The sequence below is a fragment of the Nannospalax galili genome, unplaced genomic scaffold (assembly GCF_000622305.1).
Source record: "Nannospalax galili isolate Female #2095 unplaced genomic scaffold, S.galili_v1.0 scaffold770, whole genome shotgun sequence".
Classification (NCBI taxonomy): Eukaryota; Metazoa; Chordata; class Mammalia; order Rodentia; family Spalacidae; genus Nannospalax; species Nannospalax galili.
The window spans coordinates 688,874-713,369 of record NW_008328344.1 but is presented as its reverse complement, the minus strand read 5'-3'; the positions used below and the strand labels follow the sequence as shown (position 1 = coordinate 713,369).

The window sequence follows — 24,496 nt, the reverse complement described above, 5'->3', positions numbered from 1 at the left end:
TGCCCCTCAAGAATACTAATTGAACATCTACTTTCCTCATTTTTTATATCCAATTTTGCCTTCCCGAGGCCCAGATATGACTTCATTTTTAAAATGAAATTTTTCAGGTCATTAGCCCACAATGATTAAATGATTCTGGTTATTAGCATAAAACACAGCCGTAGTACATGAGAGGTTACCTTCATTGTTTAAATATTACGCAGTGCGGTCACATAGCACACAGCAAAATTATTTTTTTCCAGACTATTCAGCTATTATGGAAATGACTTGGGATTTCATTCAGAAATGTTACAAATCTGTTTTTTTTCCCTTTCAGAGGGGTAAACATTTCCTAGGAGAGTTCCTAAGGGGACTCTGGGTGACAGTGACATTTCTGATAAGACCTAGTGCACGTAGGGGCCCAAAGAGTCTTCTGTCACATGAAAAAATTCTCTGTGACTTGGGTTTCAAATCCTGCCATGGTGTGAATGTGTGTGTCTCCCCCAACGTCTTTTCTTAAGAGGTGGGCCTTCTGGGGAAGTGATGAGGTCTTGAGGGTGGAGCCTTCATGAATGATCAGTCCCCCAGGGATCTGCCTTGCCCCTCCATAGCATAAGGATACAACAGGAAGACCATGTGTATGTACGCCTGTGTTCACCAGCTCACCATTGCTCTAAAAAATAGCTGAGAAAATCAACTTAAAGGAAAGAAAGTTTTATTTAATCTCATGGTATCCAAGGTTTTGGTCTGGTTGATTGGCCTTGTTGTTTCAGCCTGTGGTGAGGTAGAGCATCTGGTGGGGCACATGTGGCAGCAGAAGTCTGTCCACCAAGTGGTTGAGAAGCAGACGAGACAAGGTCTTAATACCCACTTTAGTGACACACTTTGCCCCCAGTGCCCCAGCCTTCTCCCAGTAGGCCCCACGCCCTAAAGGTTCCAACCCTGTAGTAATATCTGACAACCAAGCCTTAGCCCATGGTCTTTGGGTGACATTTCAGACCCAAACCATGAGAAACAATGACCCCTCAGCAGACATCATATTTGCTGGTGCCTTGGTCTTGAACCTCTCAGGCTTCAGAAGTGTGAGAAATAAACCTCTATGGTTAAAAAGTGTGTCAGTCTGTGACATTCTGTTACAGCAAGCAAAGGACCATGACAAATCCTTCTGTATCTACCTCATTAGGCAAACTACTCCAACTCAATTGCTTTTTAAACAATTTATCAATTGTTTTTAAAACCAATAAATAGTATCTCGATGTTGATGTGGGGGTTAAATAAAGAACAATTAGCAGGTGGCCAACACAGTGTCTGGGTCCCAGAAAGCCTCAGTTAGTGGTTAACCGTCAGTAGGTGTTGACTGGTTACTGCAGTTGTCTAACAGTTGTTATTAGCTCTACCAATCCAGTGATGCTGAGGCCACACAGAGATGAAGACCAATGTCACAGGGCACTTTCTTTCCCTTGGTCAGAGAACCCTTATATGGCTGCAAGGGAACCTGGGAAATGTAGTCTAAAGAGACTTCCAGGAAGCAAGAGAAATATTTTCAGTAAACACACTGCCAGCTCCGCCTTGCTAAATAGTGTTGATCACTTTCTGTATTGCTTCTAAATTGCAAGTCTTGTATAAATCATACAAGCTTCACTTTGCCTTTTGGAAAAAGTTACTGCACATATCTGTCAGAGGTAAATCTCTTTGTTAGTATGACTGCAACCTCTTAGAAAGCACCCTGCCTGGGCAGGGAGCCAGGACTGACTTCAGTCTCCAGCTCAACCACTACCCACCCATGGCTCTGTGAGCTCACATTGATCAGTATTTGTAATCACAAATCTTCTTATCAATAGTATTGGTTAAATCCTACCTGCCTGGTATACCTTATTTGGGCATAGATGGAGTGACATAATCTTTGAGAGTCCCTTCTTCATGAAGAGTACCTGCCAAATTAGGGGAGAAGTCTCCCAAGACAGCTACATCTGACTGAAACAAGAACACACCTAGAAGACTGCATTGTGTAGCTGGGTATGGTGACACACTTCTATAGTCCCAGTACTTGGGAGGTGGAGGCAGGAGGATCAGCAGTTCAAGGACATTCTTGGCTAAATAGTGAGGTCAAGTCACATTGCCTAAATGAGACCAATCTTTGAGAGACAGACAGACAGACAGACACACACACACACACACACAGAGAGAGAGAGAGAGAGAGCTATATCATATAACTACATAGCACATTACATAAGGAATTTTTTGTGACATGTCAAAGTGGCAAGAAATAAAGGAATTAAAATTGTATGTGAAGAGGCATCCCTAATGAGGTGCAAATGTCTAACGCTGAATGCCCACCCATTTGCACTGCCCTTACTGTGGAGATTCTCTAGGAGGCATAGTATCGTGTCCCCAAGGTGACAGAGGTGCTGTCCCACTTCTCAATGTTCAGTTTTTTCCAACCTGAACTCTTGATTGTGTCAATATTGCAGAGCTCCAAAAAAATGGGAAGATCTATCAAACCAGCTTCATGGGACTCAATATGGAACAAAGAGTTCCTCAGCAGCATCCCCAGACCAAACATCTGCTGGGGTTGGGAGGAGTCCTCAGTCATGGAGTCTGAACAGAATCTGAAGCTTGGAGAGATAGGGCGACCTGCCTGTGTGATGTGGAGGTGAAGGATTGAACTGGGCAAAGGTCGTGATCCGAGGCTGGTATTCCCATAAGCCCATGACTCAGTGTCCGTGATGCTGCCAAGACCACTTTGTAGAAAGTCAGGCTGTACACTGCAGGAAATGCCTTGTTTTGAACCCAAACTGAGCTTATACTCTCCGCTGCTGCGGTATCTGGATCCAAAAGAATAAAAGTCGGGCTCAGATTGACAGTACTTTTCAAAAGGAAAACATCAAAATCTTGCCTTCCTGAGCTAGAGGTCAAATGTCAAAAAAGCTAATAACTGAATCAGAGCAACCCAAAGATGTAATGGACAGATGGAAAAATCACTGGGGAGACAAGGGAACAAAAGATATATTAACGTTAATATGTGGCTTTTTGTTATATACGCATGCCCCAGGAATTATTGTACAGCCTGTACTGTGTCCTTAGGCAGAAACCTCTTATCATTCACAGACTTAACTGTACAATAGATCAGCCCCCCCCAACCCCCAAGGGAGTTGTGTGTGTGTGTGTGTGTGTGTGCGCGCACGCGCCCGTGCTTTAAAGACATTTGCAGTGATTCTTTCCCTATAGGTTTTTTCTTGAAACATATATATTTTTAATTTCTCCCCATCTCAGGGGTAAATAAATATATTACAATAAGCTATGGGATGTATAGCAGAATGTAACAATGATAAATGATGTTGTGTGTAATTTTTCCACTATTAACATAAAGTAATATAAACTGAAGGACACTAGTCTATTGAGAGACTTAGAAGCTAATGTTCCATATCAGATGCAGCCAATGTCAGGACTGAATACAGATTAGGCAGTGTCCTTTTCTCCCCAGGGGAATTAAAGTTTGAGACGCCACTCGCTGCCAGTGGATTTTACGGCATTTTGTTGGGGCCGGTGCTACCTTCCTTGGTCTATTAATTCAGGAGCCAGTAAATGACAGTGTGAGCGAAATGCTTTTCCGGTGGGATGCATTTCATTTATGTGTGCTTGTACGGCCTCTACCCGTCAATCCATTCTGTCACAATAAGTGTTTTTAAATTGTGTAGATTACCTTTACTTCATTATGGTCACCGGCATGGGTGTCTCGTGCAGGGCTATTATGGAAAGTTAGGAAATATTTAAAACTCTGCCTGTCCAAAGCAAAAGAGGAAGACAAGGCGGGAAAACTTTATCTGGAGTTAGTCTCAGCTTTCCAGCACTGAACTCATGGCCAGGGTACACTCTTCAAGAGCAAAGAAAATCCCCGTAGTAGATGCTCATAGCCAGCATGATTTCAAAAGAAAAATTCCTGGTGTTCATCCGGGTTCACAAACATGAGTTCAAGCAGATATGATGGCCCGGATTTTAAGTACTCATCAATGTTGAAGATTTTCTTGTGAAAAATGGTGGTCTAACCAGTGAAAGCTGGATGTTCTGTATTTTGTCTTTAATAATATCTCTGTTATATCTCATCTGAGAGACGGAAAATCCTCTCTCAAGCCTTCCACCTCAAGACACAGGGAGCAAGTGTCAAAGAAACCAAGAGCCTCATCCAGCTCTCTGCTGGCCTTGCTAAGCTTTGAACCCTGCTCTCTCTGGCAGCTTGCTATCCTTCCTGCTGTCCTATGCTTCGTCTTCCAAAAGCACACTTTCAGTGGAAAAGACAGAGGGGTAAGTGGGCAGTCATTGGAGGAACCAATCTAATTGGATGTCTTTGTGTTGGTAGAAACCACCCGTTACTCCCAACATAACAAAAATGCATATTTGTCGAAATTCCTATTATGGAACTGTAGAAAACACAGTCGTATGAATGGCTGCCAAATCTCCAGCAGTAGTGAAGGGTGCCCCCAGAATTTGAGGATGCGGTCTTTGTGTCTCCCACCCAATTAAAGTGGGCAGAAGGGAGCAAGCACGTGGGTTTCGCCATGAGCATTGTTATCCTTCGGGTTGGCTCTGAGAGGATATGTTTGTCATGGTTCGTAAATTTTATCTTTGCACTAAAAACAGGGTTAGAATATCTTCAATGCAATTATAAAAATGTATTAAAACTGAGAAGGAGAGAAAATACCGTGGTAGATGCGATTTTAATGATTGTGTGAATGTTCACTGTTCCATGGCAAAAAAAAAAAAAGTTGAATTTTTTTAGTCCCAATATTTGAGAGGGACGCCAGGGAAGGGACAGGCTTTCTGGAAATGCACACAGTGTGCTTGCAACACAAAGGCAGACCTACCCCTCCAAGGATCTGCTTGGAAATGGGTGACCTGTGGGATGGGACTGATGTCTGAAGTCCTGATTCTGTAGAATGACAGACTCTGGGTTAGGTGGGAAAATACACAAAATGAGTGTTGTGAATTGAATGTCCCCCTAGGCTCACGTGTTTGAACACCAGCTAGTGGCACTGTTTCAGGAGGAAGTCTGTCACTGGGGCCTGGCCTTGGAGCTTTATAGCTCCCCGCTCTATTTCTGGATAAAGACTGATGAAGAGTGGTGGGCCGGCCTCATGCTTCTGTTGCCACATCTGCTCCTCCTTGATGAGTTCTGTCCTTCTAGAACTGTAATACAAAATAAACCCTTTCTCCCTCGAATGCTTTTGTCAAAGTCCTTTATCACAACAGACAGAAAAGAGCCCTAAAACTGGAGAGATGGCTCAGCAGTTAAGAGCACTGACTGCTCTTGCAGAGGACCTGGGTTCAGTTCCCAGTACCCACATAGCAGCTATGAACCATCTTTGACTCCAGTTCTAGGGGAATCTGACGCCCTCTTCTGACCTCTGCAGCATTGCATGACACAGGTGCACTCACATACACGCAGGCAATACACTCATACGCATAAAATAAAAGTAATAAATATATTTTTTAAAAAGAGCCCTAAAACAGTGAGTTACTCTTTATCTTTTTATCTTTTCCTTGTAGGAATTTGGAGGGATCGAGAAGGGGTTCCGGTGTGCAATCAGAATTAGCCTGAGGCATGATTTACCCAGCAGAGTCTGTCCTCATCCATAGGGTAGGCTCTGCGGTGGGCTTCCTAACTCACTGGTTTTCAGTAGTCACTGACAGTGGAAGAAGGAGCCAAGAAAATCAGAGACTCAACTGCAGCCGCCAAAGGGGCTTCCTAGATCCAGAACACCTAGAAAGAGAGGTGTTCAGAAACCCAAAGCTTTCTTTCCAGAGGTCTGAATGTCCAGTCAACACCAAATGTCCAGTCAACCTCTCTCAAGACAGCGCTGTCGGCCACCTGTCCCTAGCACGTCCATCACTGCTGTCCACAGTGGGCTAATAGTTCAGAAATTTACAAGACATTCCTCAGTATATACCATTAACTATCGGGCCCTGTACTGGAAATTCTATTAAGGAAAATGTAAGAAAATATCTGGGCATGGTGGTGCATGCCTGGAATCCCAACACTTGGAAGGCAGAGGCAGGAGGATTACTGTATATGTTGTAGGCAAGCCTGTTCTACCTACTGAGTTCCAGGCCAGCCAGGGCTAGAAAACTGTAAACATGCTTGCATGTAGGAGCTGCCCCTTTCTCTCACATTTTGTGTGTATGTTCTAATTATGATTTTTCTCTCAATTTTTTATAAACACTTGCCATTTTAACTTCTGATCAGTGTACTGATACTCCTAACATTTGATGACATTTGAGGTTGATGAAGAATCTTATTTTTCCGTGAGAATTCTAGAATTTTCATCCCACACCAACACTAACAGGCCCTTGCTTTTGCTTGGTTTCTGAAAAAACTTATCTACAGAATTCTAAATCAGTGGTGAGTTTTTAGGTACAGACTCTGTGTGTGTGTGTGTGTGTGTGTGTGTGTGTGTGTGTGTGTTACTATATAGCCCTGGCTCACCTGGAACCCCCCTATATAGACCAGGCTGGCTTTAAACTCATAAAGATCCACTGCCCCCGTCCCCCGAGTGCTGGGATTAAAGGCACACAGGTACAGATTTTTTAAGGTCTCACATGCCTCCCCTCTGTTCCTTTGTCATTAGTGTACATGCTTTGATGACATTTCACTTTCAGACAGAGACACTCTTCCATTTCTGATTAAAAGATTAAAGATGTGTTGGATTTATGCTTTGAGTTTAAACAGTGGTGCTACTATATAGATTTTTGAATCCGATTTTCCTAATCTGAAATGGCAATGATTTTATGATTTGGGGTAAATCGCTTAAAAATGGAATAAAAATGGAATCTGATTGGCACAGGATAGAGTGCGATGATGTGTATAAAAGGTCCGTCAGAGAGTCTGCTGTGTAAGTTAGTCCATGTCAGATGCTGTCAGAAGTTAGCCCTAACTGTCAGTTTGAAATAAACTTGGAGTTGCCTGGAAAGAGGACATCTCAGCTGAAGAATTACCAAGATCAGATTGGTTGTGACCATGTCTGTGAGGGATTTTCTTAGTAGCTAATTGATGCAGGAGGGCCCAGCCCACTGTGGGTGATGTCATCCCTAGGCAGGTGGGCCTGGACTGCATAAGCAAGGTAGCTGGGTGAGCCAGATGGAGCAAGCCAGTAAGCAGCGCCCCTCACAGTCCCTGCTTCAGCTCCTGCCTTATTTCTGCTGTTTCCTGCCCTGGCTTCCTTGATGATGAACTGTAACCAAATAAATTATTTCCTCCCCAGGTTGTGTTTGGTCATGGTGTTTATTACAACAGAAAGCAGACTACAGTAGAAAGTAACCATTTCCCCACAGTTCAGTCCATAGCTTTGTCCTGTTAAGAAGTCGGTAATGAATGGCTTCATCAAACTTGTTCTGAGAAGTATTGAGCTGCCTATTATTCTGCATGCGTATATGTATTTGCACATGTGTGTATGTGTGTGCATGTGCAATTGTGTGTCTTTGTGTGCATGTATTTGCTGCGTGTGTGTTTTTGTACATACTTGTGTGTGCATGAGCATGTGTGCATGAATTTGTGTGCATGTGCAGGTGTGCTGGTGTGTGTGTGCATGTGTGTGCGTGCATGTGTGCAGATGTATGAATGTGTATACATACATTTAAAAGTGTGTGCGTGAGTGTTCATGTGCGTGTGTATGCATGTTTGTGCATGTGTGTGTATATGTGTATGTGCTCCTGTGTTTGCATGTGTGTGCATGTCTGTATGCATGTGTGTGCGTGTGTACATGTGTTGTCTGTGTGCATGTTTGTGTGCGCATGCACATGTGTACCTGGAGATGCATTGCATGTGTGTGCACATGTGGAGCAGAGCTCTACATCGGGTCTCTTCTTCCATTGCTCTCCACTGGAGACTGTGTCTCTCACTGAACGCAAAGCTCATCAGTTCAGCTAGACGACTGACCAGTGAGCTCTGGGATCTGCCTGTCTCCACCCTCCCACTCTGGAATAATGGACAAGCACCGATGTGCCCCTTTCCCTATGGGTGCTGAGGATCAGGCTCAGTCCCTCATGCCTGAGTGGTAGATGCTTTACCAACCAAGCCACCTCCACACCTGCCTGCTATTACTTGGTGTGGACATTGTGCAGATAGCCAAAAATGTACACAGGATCACACACTCACATTGGGCACACCTTTTAAATACACGCAGTTTCAACACAGAGAACAATTTCCATGTATATTTGGTTTGTTGGGATTTCTGTGGGAGGAGCTAATGTCAGTAGAGTGTGCGTGCACCAGACACTCTTACATCAGCTTGCTTAAGGCATTTGACATGTGCTTCATTTCCCAGCAATGCTGAAAGACACAAGGAGAGACATGGCTTGGCACCTGGAGAGCCAGGACAGGTGTATGAGCACAAGTGGATCTGATTTGAATGCTGGGGAAGCAGGGAGTTCAATAAACAGGAAGTCAGCGGACTGTGGAAGGTTTTGGAAAGACAACTATGTTGGTCTGAAACTTTATGACTTTCTTGAGTCTAAATGTGTTGATGGCAGAGACCAGTCAGTCCCCTGTCCCTCAGATTTCATCAATAGCTTTCTTCCTGACACATATTATGAACTCTGCAGTGGGGCTGGAGAGATGGCTCAGTGGTCAAAAGCACTGGTTGCTCCTGCAGAGGACCCATGTTTGATTCCCAGCACCCACATGGCAGCTAACAACTGTCCCACACTCCAGTGCTGTCCTCCTCGGGCACTGCACGATATGGGTGCACTTACTTGTATGCAGGCAGTATACTCATACACATAAAAATTTTAAAAAAAGAAGTCTGTAGTGAAACAAGTTGTAGCATGGTCAGATCATGTAAGACATCTGTAGTGTATGACTGATCAGTGAACAGATTATTGAAGAGGTAAGGGAAGGTAAAGGACACTGCCTTGAGACTCACCACCAGGCCTAGCAAGGAGCTCCTGGTACCCAGTGCTGAGGCTCGCATTCAATAGATACCTGGTACATTTTAAACATGCCTTAGAGTCTATCATAACTGACATCAATTATATAAAATTGGTTTTTGAGGCCCCAACAGTTCTAATTATTCCACTCACAGGACAAGTTCTTTCTACAAACCCCATCATTTTCTCTTAAATAAGATGTGTCCATAAAGAATCATTTGTCTTCCCTATGAGATGGCTTGCTCATATGTATTACTGTATTGCCTTTGTACAATGTTTGACCAAAGAATCTGTCATCAAATTGATCTCCATTTTCAAGAATAGGGTGCATTTGTCAGACTCAGAAAGAATTTTGTGTTACATGGAAATTCTGCATTTGTACAGAGAAGTATTGTGTGGATTTAAAGCATATTTTCTGAAGCATAGTCACAGAGGATCTATTGACAATTCTAGAACAGGGAAATTCAACAAATAAAAGAACTCAAGCTGAAGAGAGGGCTCTGCAGGTAAAGCATTTGCTGTGTAGGTATGAGGGGTGGAGTTGAGATGCCAGCACTCACGTAAAAAGTAGGGGGCTTGCTTGTATTTCAGCATACAAAAGGCAAAGACAGGGGATCCCCAGAGCATGACACGATGAACTCTGGGCTCAGCAAGAGAACCTGCCTCAGTGTAAAAGGTGGAGACACAGCAGAAGACCAGAAGACACCTAACATCAAACCTTGGGTCTCTAAATGCAAAAACGCACATACATGTGCACTCACACGTATGCACCCACACACATGCAGACACACACACACACACACACACACACACACACACACATATACATAAGCAAAAGAAAAGTTAGAACTGAAACAGGGAACCCTGTTCTCTTTGGCCTCCGTCACTGTCAGCAGATTGAGATGTGTGTGCCTGGGGAGGTGTTAGTGTTTGATGATCTTGGATTAACCAAGGAGCAAATTCTCCTTCCTGATTGATGGTGGGACCCAGACGGAAACAGCCATATCACTGAGATGATAACCCTTCTTCCTTCGGGTGACTGTTCCCTAATCCCAACCGCCTGTGACTCTGCAGGGGTGGAAATTGGTGGCAGTCAGGTCTGAGAGTGTGTACCTGTGGATGTCAGCACTGTGTGTGTGTGTGTGTGTGTGTGTGTGTGTGTGTACACATGGCTTCATTTTTCAGATATAATCCACATTTTTTGAGAAAAGTTTTCTCACCGGCCTGGTGCTTACTGATTAGGCTAGGTTGGCTGCCTGAGAGCCCCAGGGATCTTCTTGGCCTACCTCTCAGCACCAGGATTACCAGCATGTGCCACCAACCCAGGCTTTTAATGTGAGTGCTGGGAATCGAACTCGGGTCCTCGTGCTTGTGCAGCAAGCACTGCACTGACTGAGCCATCTCTCCAGCCCCTGCTGCCACTTTTTAATAAGGACCGAGGCTCCCCCTTGAAAGGCCGAGGAAATCCAGTCCTTCCCCTGTGCCTGCCCCTGAACACAATGTGCCCTCACTAATAAATTCCGAGGGCTGACACTGCCTGAGCCTGCTGGTCTCTGCCCTCAATTTCATTGAGATGGGCCATTGAAAACTCATTACAAGCTGTTTAGACTCTGACTTTGACTTTCGCTCAGCAGCGAACAGAATTAACAGCTCTTGGAGGCAGCAAAAAGGCACTCAGCCAATTTTTTTTTTAAATTAAAAATGAAAGAATTGAAATGATGAGGAAAGATTTTTAATATTGTGTCCATTAGTCATGCAAACAAGCCTACATCCACGGCATGTGTGTTCTGTGTGCGGCTCTCATTTAGTGCCTGGTGTGGATTGTAGGTCCCCCACTGAAGAGAAATTCTTACCCAGGTCTTACAGGCAGCTCAAAATTTTTTTACATGTCAAGCAATGAGCCTTTGAGTGTAGCAGAATTGCTTCATAAATTTAACTATTACTTTCGAATTTCTGTTTTTTTCTAATTTAGTGCTTGATAGTTTTTATGTGATAATTTTAAAATGCTGTTTATAGCAAAAGTTACCTTGATGGCACAGGTGTGCAGAGAAAATTCACAGCCATCAATAAAAAGATAGAGAGAAAAAAAATTCCTGTTTATACCTTGGGCACTTTGTGATTCTAAGGATGTAGCTGTGGCGGGATTACAGGCTTTAAAAGCAACCTGATTAATCTAAATTTCTTGAAAAGTAACAGCTCAAAGATTTAAATATTGCTCCTGATGCCTGTGTATGGTTCCATCTGTATTTGGGAAAATCATGTAAAATGCCTGTTTCCTGATACTTGTGAAACATCTTAAAACTAGAAATATTTAAGTGTGTATGAGTATGTAATGAAATTAGGAATAGTGCTACCAAATAGCAAAATTTTATAAGTAGATGGTGAAATGCTTAAGGTAGGCAAGGGAATTTTATCCAGGAAAGGAAAAATGTATTTGCAGATAGCCTGGTGTGTTTTCTGGTGTCTTGGGGAAACCAAGCACAGAAGGACACCAACATGGGTCACTTGAAAACGAATGGAAGGAAAGGGTGAATTTGGCATGGGGTTTTGAAGATGTCTGCTGCTAAGCCACAAGCGAACTTTCCTTTTGTGTAATAGTGTCAAGTAGAAGTCACAGTCACCTCTCGCCAGCCATCTTTGGTAGCAAAAGCTTCTCTAGGAGCTATAAATACAAGAATAAGATGTTCTGCTTTATCAGGTCTCCTTCTTAGATTTCCAGGAACATCTGCTCACCCTCCAAACACTGAATACCACCCAGTGGCACCTCTAGAGTCCAGAGAGACAGAAATGGTGGGATCCATTTAAGCCGTGAAATCTTTCAGAGCCAAACTAATGAATTAGTCCAGTGTAGACTGTAACAAAACAACGCATGTACGGTCCCATAAATCTAAACTTCGTGGTCTGTTCGTTAACCACTCTTTTCCTCCCCTTCACATGTTCCATTTCATTTCCTCTTATGCTTTCTAAATTCTCAGTGTCGCTGCATAGTGGAGACCTTTGTATTTTCCTCCCAGGATTTCTTTTGAGAAGCCCACCACGTGGCCACGGATGTGCTTGGTGATGGAACGAAAGCATTGGCCTGTTGTGTAGTGCTTCATTAAAGCTCGACTGTGCTCCAGTCAGTATTGCTGTGTAACAAACCTTCCCAAGCTGTCATGCTTTATGACAACATGTATTTTGTTCATGACTCTGTAGCTTCAGGCAGGGCTTAGTGGAGATAGCTCATTTCTCCTGTGGGTATCAGCTGAGGGACCTTGAAAAAAACCCACAAGGCAGAGGTCATCTGAAGGCTGTTCACTCATTAATCCGGGAGCTGGTGCTGACTGGGACACATAGTATCATATATATATATATATATATATCTCCATAGTATCTCCATGTAGACTGGGCTTCCTCCCAAAATGGCAGCTGCCCTCCCAGGGTGAATGTCCCTGCAGAGAGCCGTGCAGAATCTATGTTGCCCATTGTGACCCAGCAGAGAAGTCACGTAGGTCTGCTTCTTCTCTGTTTAGTTTGTCAAGGCCATCACAAAGGGTTGCCACGAGTAGAGGGAAAGGAAGTAGATTCTACCTCCTCAGAGAGCAGTGAGATGGTTCCAGAAAAGAATGTGTGCATTTTGGAATTTTACCATGACCACTTTTGGAAATCTACAGCTTACTTTTGACCATCAGCAAAAGATTAACATCCTGTAGTTGTATATGAGACAAAAGGACTATTTGAGAGGGAATAAGAGAACTTGGGTTTGAATTCCACCTGTGCCCCATATTAACATGGGGCAGGCCTCAGTATGCTGATCTATGAAATGGGGGACACTGATGCTGACCCCATGTGTTAGTTACTGTGGTTTATGCAAATGAAATAGGTTATGTGCTAGTAATGTCCATTACTGAGGGCCTGGTGCAGCCCGGTACTCAATAAATCTCTGGTGAGTTAGTCATTGAATTGAAATCTGCACATGAGAATCATTATTTCAGTGTATTGTGCTCTAATCTATGTCACTGAGTGCATCCTTGCTGTTTTTCATGAATTTTCCACAGAGTCGCCTCACACCACCCACCCAATGAAGGTCAGGGAGGGAGCGGATTAACAACATCTCATACCACAATGTCAAAATACTTAAAAGTGTTTACAGAGCCCAGTGACACCCAATGAATTTCAAAGGAGAAGCTCCCAGTTGAAGTAAAACTATTCGTTTTCTTCCAAGCTTGAGCAAGGGCCTTGATGTTTTATGATTGTTTTAAGGTCCATTAATCGTTGAATCATGAGGCCATGTAAAAAAAATGACAGCTTTAACATCCAGCGCCCAGGTTTCTTTGAAATGTTTTTCCTTCCACACTGTTCCTAATTAATGGCAGCAGCTGAAACCTGCTTCAAACGCAGCAAAAGTGAGGTGCCAGGAGACAGAGCAATCCAGTTTCACCCAAAGACATTTTATGGCTGGTGGAAAGGAACATTCCCTTGGACTGAAGGGTGCCAACCTTTAATAAGCATCAGCTGACTCTCAGGGAGGGAACTGTTTATTCTCGGATAGCCAGGATCTCTCCCAACAGGCCTGTGCAGATGTTGGAGTTGCATTGTCTACTACTGGAGCCTCTGGCAACATGTGATTATTTAAACTTAGATGAATAAAAATATAAAAATTTGTGGGGCTGGAGTGATGTCCTAGTGGTTAAGAACACTGGCTGCTCTTGCAGAGGACCCTGGTTCAATTCCCAGCACCCACATGGTGGCTAACAGCCATCCATAACTCCAGTTCTAGGGGATCCAGCAGCCTCTACTGGCCTCTGTGGGCATTGCACGCATGTGAGGCACTTAGATACATGCAGGCAAACAAAAGACAAATAAAATAAAAAATAAAATACAAATAAAATAAAAATAATAAATTAGGGGCTGGAGAGATGGCTCAGTAGTTAAGAACACTAGCTGGTCTTGCAGAGGACCTGGATTCAGTTCCCAGCACCCACCTAGGGGCTAACAACCATCAGTTCCAGGGGATCTGACACCCACTTCTGACCTCTGTGAGCACTGCATGACATGGGTGTACCTACCTACATGCAGGCAATATATACTACACATAAAATAAAAATAATAAAAAATTTGTAAGTCAGGACTGGGGGACTAGCTCAGCTGGTAAGTTACTTGCCTTGTAAGCATGGGGACTGAGTTCCATCCCCAGTACCTACATTGAGTGTAGTGGCACATGATTATAATCCCAGGCCTGGGGAATCAGAGAGAGGAGGATCCCTGGACTCTGACCAGTCGGCCTACCCTCATCGGTGAAACCCTAGAAAGCATCTCGGTGCTTGAACTGTAGGTTTTAGCAGGGCCTATGAAGGCAGGATAAGCAAGCAGTTTGCAGTGAGATCTAACTGCTTTCTCACTCTGAATTTGAGGGGAGTGTGTGCGTGAACTGCACTTTCTCAAGTCTCCAGGGACTTCAGCCGTTCAGAAGCTGCAAAACAGAAGCAACATCTTGTGACATCTGGGTTGTAACCCACCTCAAGTATATGCACATGGGCATGCCATGTGCTGAAGACTTCTATAATAGCTGATTAATTCATGATCCTCTGCCTCCTTGTGTCCTGGGCTCCATGGGCTGGGTAAATAATTTAGATGAATAGTGTCTCCTACTCTGTTCAAACCACTAGGATCCCATCCAGTGTTTACTCACTGATCTGCTGCTGTTGTTGCTGCTCTTAAATCAGGAAAACATCACATCATTCAATCACTTTTGGAAGCTGTACATCTCAGGGCTCTACAGTGGGATTTAATTTGATTCTCGACATCATTTGCTACTTTGGCCATATGTTCTTTTGGTTCCTAGTTTTTTCCCCTTTTCAAATGAATATTTTTTGTCTTATTATTTAGTTATTGTGGGTGTGTCTGTGTACCATTGTATGTGGTTCCATGGAAGCCAGAAGAGAGCAACAGATTCCTGTGGAGTTGGCGTTATAGGTGGTTGTGAGCTGCCTGACATGGGTGCTGGGAACTGAACTCACGTCCTCTGGAAGAGCAGCAAGTGCTCTTACCTGCTGAGCCATCTCTCCGGGTCCTTTCTTTCTCTTTTTAACTCAGTGAAGTTTTAGATCACGTTGGTGAATGCCAAGCCTCATTCTTTTGGGTTTCTTCCATGTGTTTTCCTACTTTGCTCTCAGCTGGGATCGTCATAGGAGACCGAAGACGCATCCCTCAGGCTGTTTGAAGGGGGCCGTTTGTTAGGGTGGGAACTGTGTGTAGGGGAGCATGTAGGACGTACAGTACCCCAAGGAAGAAGTAGCAGAGGTGTCTACCACTTGGCTGGGAAGGAGGAAGGGAGCAAACAGTTGTTGGATCCCAGAACTGGAAGGTCAGTATATGGTGATGGAGAGAGAGAGAGAGAGAGGAGAGGGAGAGAGAGAGAGAGAGAGAGAGAGAGAGAGAGAGAGAGAGAGAAAGAGAAGAGAAGAGAAAAGAGAAGAGATCCCCTCATAGCCCCCTTCCCTGCCAATCTTATGTAGCCTCAGTCCCTTCCCATAGGCCCCAAGTCTACATGCTATCGCATTAGGGATTAGGATTTGCACTTATAAATGTGGAGGGGGGCCACAAGATTTCAATCCATAATCCTTGGTCAAACTTGGTAGACTTTTATCTTGGCATAATAAGACTTGTCTGGAGTAATTTGGAAGAATAAATGGGGTTTTTAATGAATGGTAGTGGTCAGGTAAAATACTAAATGAAGGGTGACGATCAAAGCTGTTCATTTGTTCTCAGCTGTATTTACCCTGTCACACAAGTGTGAAAAAGACTGGGTCCCATCTTCCTTTGAACCCCAATGCTACCAGCCAGCTAGTGCCTACCATAGAGTAGGCACCAGTAGGCACCTTGTACAAAGAGCCTAGGTATCCTAACTTGGTGACTGTCAGTATTCAAAGGAGGTTAGATGGCATCAGAAAGATAGGAGACATGAGGATAACACCCCAGAGAGCCTCCCGTCTCCATCTCCTGGATGATAGCATCACAGGTGAGAATTTCCTGACTTGGCTATTTACTGATGTGCTGGGGATCCAAACTCAGGTCATCTTGCTTTTGCAGCAGGCTCTTTACCAACTGAACCATCTCTTCAGCCCCGTAGCAGATGTATTATTTTTTTTAAAAAAAGATTTTGACTCACTCGCAAATTTGCCTTAAAAGTAGAAAAAACAAAATCAAATATAAAAATATTTTGAATCTTTGTGGTAAACATAATTAAGGAATTTGCCCTAGAATAAATCTTTGCTAAATCCTGATTTCCGTCTAGTTCTGGGGAAATACCTAGCTCATTGTGAGTCGTTGTTTGCAATTTGCATGCAGATTTTTTTTTCCATAATTACTTGGTAGCTTTTAAGGAAAAATACTCTCACCAGCTTAAATTTACCTTGTTTGTTTTTGTTTTTATTTTTGTTTTGACAGGCTCTTGCCAGACTGGACAGGCTGGCCTTGAATTCTGCGTGGCCCAGCCGGCCTTGAACTCTATGTGGCCCAGCTGGCCTTGGACTCAACAGTCCTCAGCCCCCTGAGTGCATAGGTAGCAGGCAAATTTACCTTTTTTATTGCTTCTGAATTTTGCAATTTCCCTGCCATGGACTCTTTACCCTTACAGAGATACTTGAGACCCTAAATACTTTAATTTCTCTTGCTTTTTCTGCCGTGCTAAGCTAGAGGTATACAGCCTTTTAAGAATAGTGAGACTTTTAAGCCTGAGAACCAACCACCATGCTTTTCTTAATACCTTACAAGTGTGAGATTAATAGAATTTTCATAAGGTGGTGACCAGAACGGAGTGCAGTAGTTCAGTGGAATTTTGCCAGCATCTGGGATAATATATTCTAATTTCTGGGTACATATATTTTGTCCTGTTTAGAAAGAGATATAATTACACCAGTAAAATTCTGTTATGCTCTGGCTTTGATATACACATGTGTGGGTTGTAACATGTAAGGAGGACACATGTACATATAAAAAAGCCTCTGGGTATGTGCATTTCTATAAAGTACCTATTATTATCCCCAGGATGTGTGTGTGTGTGTGTGTGTGTGTGTGTGTGTGTGTGTGTTATGGTATGGGTGGTATGTGTATGGGTACATATGTGTGTTCAGGTATACATGTAGAGCAGTCAGAAACCCTCAGTGGTCCTTCTGAGTCTGCTTCCCACCCTCAACACACACTGCTATGCCCAGCTTGTTTTGTGGGTGATAGGAATCTAAATTGGGTCCACCAGCTTACAAGGTAAGTACTCTGACCCACCCAGCCATCTCTGTGAGCCACAAAGCATTGTTAATGCGACCTCAAGTCAATTTATTTTGTTTTGGCAACACTGGGGATTGAACCGAGGGCATCAGGCATGAGAGGCAAGAGTCCAACCACTGAGCTACAGCCCAGACCCTAAGCTTCACCCACAGCAGCCGGAGCCACTATGGAGAACAATCATATTCACGGCGTGTTTGTTTTCCACTGCCCGTGATTTGGTGTTCCCTCTTGGTAGCAGCTAATTTTGCTTGTCATGGGTCAGGCTAGGATGGGAGAGACATTCAGACTCGCCTCATTTTATTTTATTTTCTGTCTTCCTTCCTTAGGTGCCACCCTTGCTGATTTCAAGTGGTCAGCACATTTGGCAAGTCTATAGGTGCTTGCCTGAGCAAGCCATTAATCTCTATTAGAACTTGTGCAGGATTTGAACCTTCCGGAGACTGGCTGCCACTCCCAGCAAGTCCGCAGGTGACTTTAAACCTGTGTCCCCTTTGGTTTAAAGCACCTGCTTTTTCTGTCCTGAGTTTACCTTTTTGCTTCATGTTTGTATATCTACACTTAACACTGCAGAGGCACACGGGGCTGTGGCTGTGTCCTCCGTGTCTGATGGTCATCACAGGCTGTTGTGGCTGTGTCCTCCGTGTCTGATGGTCATCACAGGCTGTTGTGGCTGTGTCCTCCGTGTCTGATGGTCATCACAGGCTGTTGTGGCTGTGTCCTCTGTGTCTGATGGTCATCACAGGCTGTTGTGGCTTAGCTTCTTCCTGCTGGCCACCGACGTCGGCACCAGGAGACCATTCTCACTTTTCTCCTAGAGAATTTTGACAAAATGTGCTTCCACCTAAATGCACTGAATGTGCATCTGTCCAGAATTTTATTTTCTCCAATTTTTCCTTCTTTTCATCCCTCATATGAACTCTCTTTTTTCCTAAAAGTTTTGAAAAAAAAAAATGCATTTTTCCATGTTAATTCAAATGAGCTACAGTTCAAAATAATATCTTTTCTCTAATCTTTAGATCCTCTCTGACCTACTTTCAAAACTACCAATAAAGCCCCTCTTTAAAAAAACTGAGTAGGGGCTGGAGAGATGACTCAGCAGTTAAGAGCACTGGCTGCTCCTGCAGAGGTCCTGGGTGCAGTTCCCAGCACCCACATGGCAGCTACCAGCCATCCTTAACTGCAGTTCTAGAGAATCTGACACCCTCTTCTGGTCTTAGAAAGTGTGGAGAAAATGTGCAACAGGCATTGCACAACATGGGTGCACTTACACACATGCAAGCAAATCACTCATACACATAAAATAAAAACGAATCAATAAAAAATTTAAAGTTTAATAAACCTCTATTTGAAAATACTGACTTTCTACACAGGTACGAGAGAAAGGTTGCAGAATCAGCTTGGATAAAATGCATGCGTGCTTGGGGCTGGAGAGATAACTTAGTGGGTCAAACTCCTGCTGAACAGTCCTGAGGACTTGAATTTGAATCCTGCCTAGGACCGAGAGAACATCTGTAACCTCAGTGCTTCTACAGGGGCATCCCTGAAATCTCACAACAACAAAGAAATCTTGTCTAATTTAACAAGGTAGAAGGTGAGGACCCAAACCCAAGATTGTCCTTGGACCTTCCCATACCTCCTGTAATTCACATACATGAATGCATCAGTGTAAATATACATAAACACACACACACACACACACACACACACACACACACACACACACAACCAGTTTTCTTTGCTAAGAAGTAGCCTTTGAACTGTACCCTTTGTGGATTATGTCTGACTTTTCCTGTGGAATCGTGTACCTTCGGCCTGAGAGAAGCCAGGGGGAGCATTCAGGCTAGAGGAGGTATCCCCCAAACTAGAACTGTGGGGAGAAAACATTCTGCATTTAATTAACTGCTGGCATAAACTGTCAGTATATGAAAGAAAGCCGAAGTCTGTTGGTAAAAGATGCAGAAATGTGCCTGAGCTTTTCCTTGTAAAAGTTCTCAGACCTCACTCACTAGTGTCTGATCCACACAGTGAATACGTCTCTCCTCCACGTCCCCTGCGTTGTCCTGCCTGGGAACCTGGCCTCTTCCCTCTTGATCAGGTTGAATTTAGCAAAGGAGTTACTGCCCAGGATTCAGAACAAAGCAAGGTAAGGCTATTTCATCTGCAGGCATGTTCCCTCCAGAGTGAGGTCGACTACTTCCCTCTCTAGAAGGTTCTTTCCACTCAGCTGTGCCTGCTGTGAGAAGCCCAGGACGCTGCAGGAAACCTCCCTTGTTCTAATACCTTACACCAACTTTGCGAATGCATTTTTATCAAACGCTCTTCATACTTAAATGTGCCTTCTGTGTCTTGACAGGATCCTGACCAACAGATACTGTTTTAAATCTCAGGTCTTGGCCATCTTCTTTACCCACTGTCCAAATTATTGTCCCACATACGTATTTACAGGGGCAGAGGAAGGTTCTGGAAGGAGATTTCGCTAAGAGTTTTAGGACTGCCATGTCAGTGTCTGAGGCCAAGGGCAGCTGCAGGCAGAGCCTCTGCTAGTGTTCCGGGGTCAAACTGCCTGCAAGTCCGTGCTCACACATTTGGCCGTCTGCCCAGTTGCAACCTTGAAAACCACTTGCAAGAGAGCTTCGGGGCCAGGAGTCCCCCCACCCCACCCCAGCCCACCCACTGGCTTACTCTCTCCCAGATGTTCCCAAGTCTCCTGGGACCTAGTGCATCCTTCCTGGGCTATTGCTTTAGTTATCAGGACCTTGAGGCAAAAGAGTTCTAGAAAACATGGCAGAATAGAAAAGATGCTTGAATCTCTTCCGGTTTTCCTGTATGCTTTGACATAAACAAGACTTCTCGAAATGGAGGCCAAGTTCCAGATTTGTTGTTTTAATCAACTTCTCAACTTCTGATAGACCCTCAGACATAGAGCTGGCTGATACAAAACTGGGGACAGGTCAGGTTGAGACGGAAGCAGGTGCACCGTGCTTTTTTCCTGCAGCGTTTTCATTTCCTCAAAACGTAAAGCTACGTGAATGCTCACTTCATTTTTCCTGATGTAATGGAGCCTCCAGATGTAGGCTCATTGATAGTCTTGGTGTGTTCCTTGGTGTTTGTGCTTTTAATAGATATTGCAAGTGTGTTTAATGTGAAAATAGAAATGAAGCGCTCTTAGAAGAGCTTACTCAAAAGCCTGCCAATTACTGAAGTGCACTAGACAAGAAGGGACCACTTTTTATTTTTTTAATACAGGGGGGAAAATGTTTCCGCAAAAGCCTGGCCCTTTGTCTTTAAAAATACCCATCTCTTGGATACTGAGTTATAGTAATACATACAGATGTAGCTGGGTCACATTAAAAGCATGACCAAACAGCAGCGTATAGGCCACCATTTTGCAATGTTGTCATGGTAATGTCCTCTAAAATTGCAGCAGCTCCATAAAGGAATGGGAATGGCTCTGACTTGGTTCAGTGTCTCTCAGTTTCTGGAGACCATCTTTACACGTGTATGTGTGTGCATGTTCACACATGGGTGAGCACATGTGTATGCCCAGGTACACATGTGTGCACTTGCATGTGGAGGCCTGAAGCTGACATCACGAACCTTCCTCAGTTGATCTCTGCTTTCTGTATTGAGGCTGGGTCTCCCTGACTGAACCTGGAGGTCAGCTGTGCAGGCTAGTCCAGGAAGCCAGCTTGCCCCCAGGATCCCGTCTTTGCTCCGAGGCTCTGGGTTGACGCCTGCCCAGCACACTGGTTCTGTGCTCCTGTCCACATGCTTGTGCTGCCCGTGACTTACTCACTTAGCCATTGCCCCAGCCCCTGAGATCATCTTTAAATCATGATCCTATGCTGCTGGTTTTGCACATCTGTGCCATCATTTAGGCTTCCAAATTTTCTCCATCACCTGGTTACACGTACCCAAAGGCAAGAAAGAGTCATACAAGCTGGAGTGAATTATTATTAAACAAAAATGAACAAGTCAGTGCTCAAGGCCTGAGCCATTGTTCAAACCAGTCCCAGGATGGCTTGGGATCTGACCAGCTGCTTCTCAGCTTACCATCTGAACTAAGTTTCTGCCAATGTGGAGGTCAAATCTTCCATAACCCTCTGCAGCCCCCAGTGGAGCTAAGGAATTAAAGTTGCTTAAACCTCCCTCCTCAGCCAGTTCTTCTTAAATGTTAGCTCCGTTCTATTTTTTTTTTCCTCACAAGCTCTGACTCCTATTCTCAAAGAATAAGGAAGCTTAGCCAACTGCAATTTCAAAGTACGGCCTCCTAAGCCCAGGCCAAATGTGTAGACTTGATAGAATTCTGATTAATGCATCTTATTATATTAATTTTCAGAGGAACTTGAAGGCATTTCTCCCATGCCTAGTGCAGGCTGGCCAGCTAGAAGCATTTGTCTACTTAAAGAGCTAATATCTTCAGCTACCAACAGCCATAAAGCTGGAAACCTATCGGAAGGGTTTGGCGTCGCTCGACAGGCAAAAGGCACACTACAAAACAGATATAGAACTTGGCTGAACTTTCCTTCAGATTTGCCAATCAAAACTCGGAAACCCCTGCCAAGTTGGCTCCAGGACCCCTTTCTTGGAGCCAGGACTAATTATGTCAACAAGTAGTTCAAGTTCAGCCCTCACCCTCGGGGGTCAGAAATGCATCTTTAATGTTTAGGCAAACTGGCCCTGTTCAGATAAACTCTGTTTTCTTCTGGCTTCTGCCTAAATCTCTCAAGAGCTCTTGAAGTACCAATCGTTCCTTTCTTCCACAGTTGAGTCTTTCCAATCTCTGTTTTGGATAGGAAGGTTTTTGAAAGGGCAGACAGATCTCCCTAGTGAGTTTTCTGATGAAGGCAGACCTCCTTAGGATCACAGTCATCTCTGTGATTGAGAAACCTTCTCCTTGGGGCGGTCAGGGAAGTTAGCTGAGCATTTATGTTGTATAACATTTTCAGGGTGCGTTAATACCTGTGGAAGGGACAGAGCTGAAGACGGAGCAGGCAGAGGTCCAAGTTGAGTGGAGATGCAGCCCAGCAAGTTTCAGCTCAGGCCACGGGAAGCTCTGGAGCTCTAAGGGCCCATCAGAATCACTCTCCGTTGGGCCAATATGGCCAGGCTCTTGAGCCTCTGGCTTGACTAGTCATTGATTGAGTAGACTGGCTTGGGGAGAATATGGCCTCCAGGTGGACAGCTCTCTGAATTCAGAGACTCCCCAGAGAAGTGGCAGCTGAAACTACAAAGCCTTCTGGAAAGGAGGCCTGGGCTGCACATCAGCATCCGACGGACACATCCCTGCTCCTATGCTCTCTGCCGTAGCCCTTCTACAAAATCACTTCCTCCAGAACACAGACCCCCTCTTCTGTGGGCTGTTTGCTATGAGCAGCTCTGCGCTTCTTGTTAATCCAGATCTTGAAGTGTGTATGGGAATGTATGTATGGTATACATGTACACATGTGTGCAGGTGCACATTTGCAGAAATCAGGGGAGGATATCAAGCATCCTGCTCTATCATAATTGGCCTCATTCCTTGAAACAGGGTCTGGACTTTTAGTGAATATGGAGTTAGCCAGCAAGTCCCAGAGATCCTCCTGTCTCTGCACCCCCCCCCAACTGCTGGGGTTATATGCACGTGAGTGATAATACCCTGCTTCTCATGTGGGTGTTGGGGATACAAATTCACATCCCTGTGCTTGTGTAGAAAGTGCAGCTAGTCCTGAGCCATCTCTCCAACCCTGCAAGTCTCCATTTCTAAAGGTGGATCAATACTTTGAAACACTGCAAAGTAAGCCCTTGCCAACACAGTGCCAGACACAAAATAGATGCCCAGCAAACCATTCCTCTCTTAAGCTAGATTTTTAAATATTCAATAAAACAAACTATCTAGCATCAAAAATTCCTCTGGAACTAAATCAAATTCTCATCTCTAACCAGAGTTTTAAATATGTTAGGAATAAAATCTTCGGAGTCTAGACATTCACTAGAACCAGGAGGCACTACATTCCATGTGACTGGCACAGGGCTTGGTATCCTCACACATTTTTGTCTTTTGTGAAACATCATTTTTGAACACACAGACACTTCTTCCTGTGTTTAGCTTGAAATCCAAGGGAAGGGGAGGTTGGGGGAGATTTATTGGGGAAGCCAGCTTTCTTTTCAAGAATGTAATGGAATTCAAAGGTAATCCTTAAAGGGCAGCCATTTGTAAATGAGGAAGCGGGAGGAAAGAGAGGTTGTCAACCAAAAACCTCTCCAAAGTGTTACATTAAACAACAGCCATAGCACAAAGAACCAGGAAAAGAGAAAGAAACCTTCATTTTGTCTGTAAACTTGTAAATAAAGCTCTTAAAGCTGTTGTGGATTCATATTCAACTTGAAAAACAGGGAGAGCCCTTTTCCAGCACGCCGAGAAGTTTGAATACACTTTCAGTAGCTCTTAGTTATCTCAAATTAAATCTTAAATTGAGCTTGTGGTTCTGTGAATTAACACTCAGGCCTTTCAGCCCCGCTGCTGACGTCATTCAAATCTAATGGTGGAAATGGTCACAGGTCAGGGCTCGGCTGCAACTGTACAGAAACCTCTTAATGATGCCTGCAGATGTTTACATTCCACAGCTGCAGCTGTGAGGGGCTGGGGGGCTGCAGCAGGGGTCAGGGGAGGGGCTTGCTGGTCACATTTTTGTATCTGCTGCCCCATGTGGGTGAAGCAGTGTAGAATCCCATCACATCCCACTATCCAGTGTTGAAATAAGAGGCAGATGATTCCTAAAGCAGGAAAATGTAAGGGGAAGCTTGACTCCAAAGTCACCATCTCAGGGTACTGTGGGCAGAGGAGGGGTCACCTGTCCATGTAATGGCACATGGCAGTACAAACATAATCCATTCTTTCAACAGATGTTTTAGCCTCACCTTAGGTAAAATGACAATGTTTGATAACACAGATGTGACCCTCATATTAAGGAGCATAGATAGATGTACACACACCTGTGTAACTGTGCATTTAAAGTTGGCTGAGCCCAGAGTGGTGTGCATCCCCTAGGGTAAAGAAACACTGGCAACCTCCATCTTGAAAACATCTTCAGTGTAGCCTCCCTCTCTCCCTCCCTCCCTCCCTGACAGGGAATTGAATCTAAGGCCTCACACATAGTCCTAGGCAAGTACTTTACCTCTACCACTGAGGTATATTACTAACTTTTTTTTCCTTTTTCTTTTTTAAAAACCCTTTTGAGGCAGGGTCTCACTAAGTTGCCTACAGACAGGACTGAGCCAAAAGGCCTGATCCACCTTACAATTTTTTTATTCTCTAAAACGTTTATTATTTTTAATATTTTATTATTTTTAT

The 24,496-nt window shown here is 44.1% G+C and overlaps 1 protein-coding gene across 2 annotated transcripts in view; it reads left to right on the top strand.

Moving 5' to 3' along the window:
* Positions 1–24,496, top strand: part of Wwox (WW domain containing oxidoreductase) — a 1,076,697-nt gene that overhangs the window by 637,808 nt on the left and 414,393 nt on the right. Inside the window, exon 9 of one of the 2 annotated variants that reach the window (XM_029560055.1) lies at positions 5,524–6,426. The exons of the other annotated variant lie outside the window; for it this stretch is intronic. Coding sequence (XP_029415915.1) covers positions 5,524–5,613 — 90 coding nt within the window. The 3' untranslated portion in view covers positions 5,614–6,426. Of the gene's footprint in view, positions 1–5,523; positions 6,427–24,496 lie in introns of those variants that run through there. 2 annotated transcript variants of the gene reach the window in all.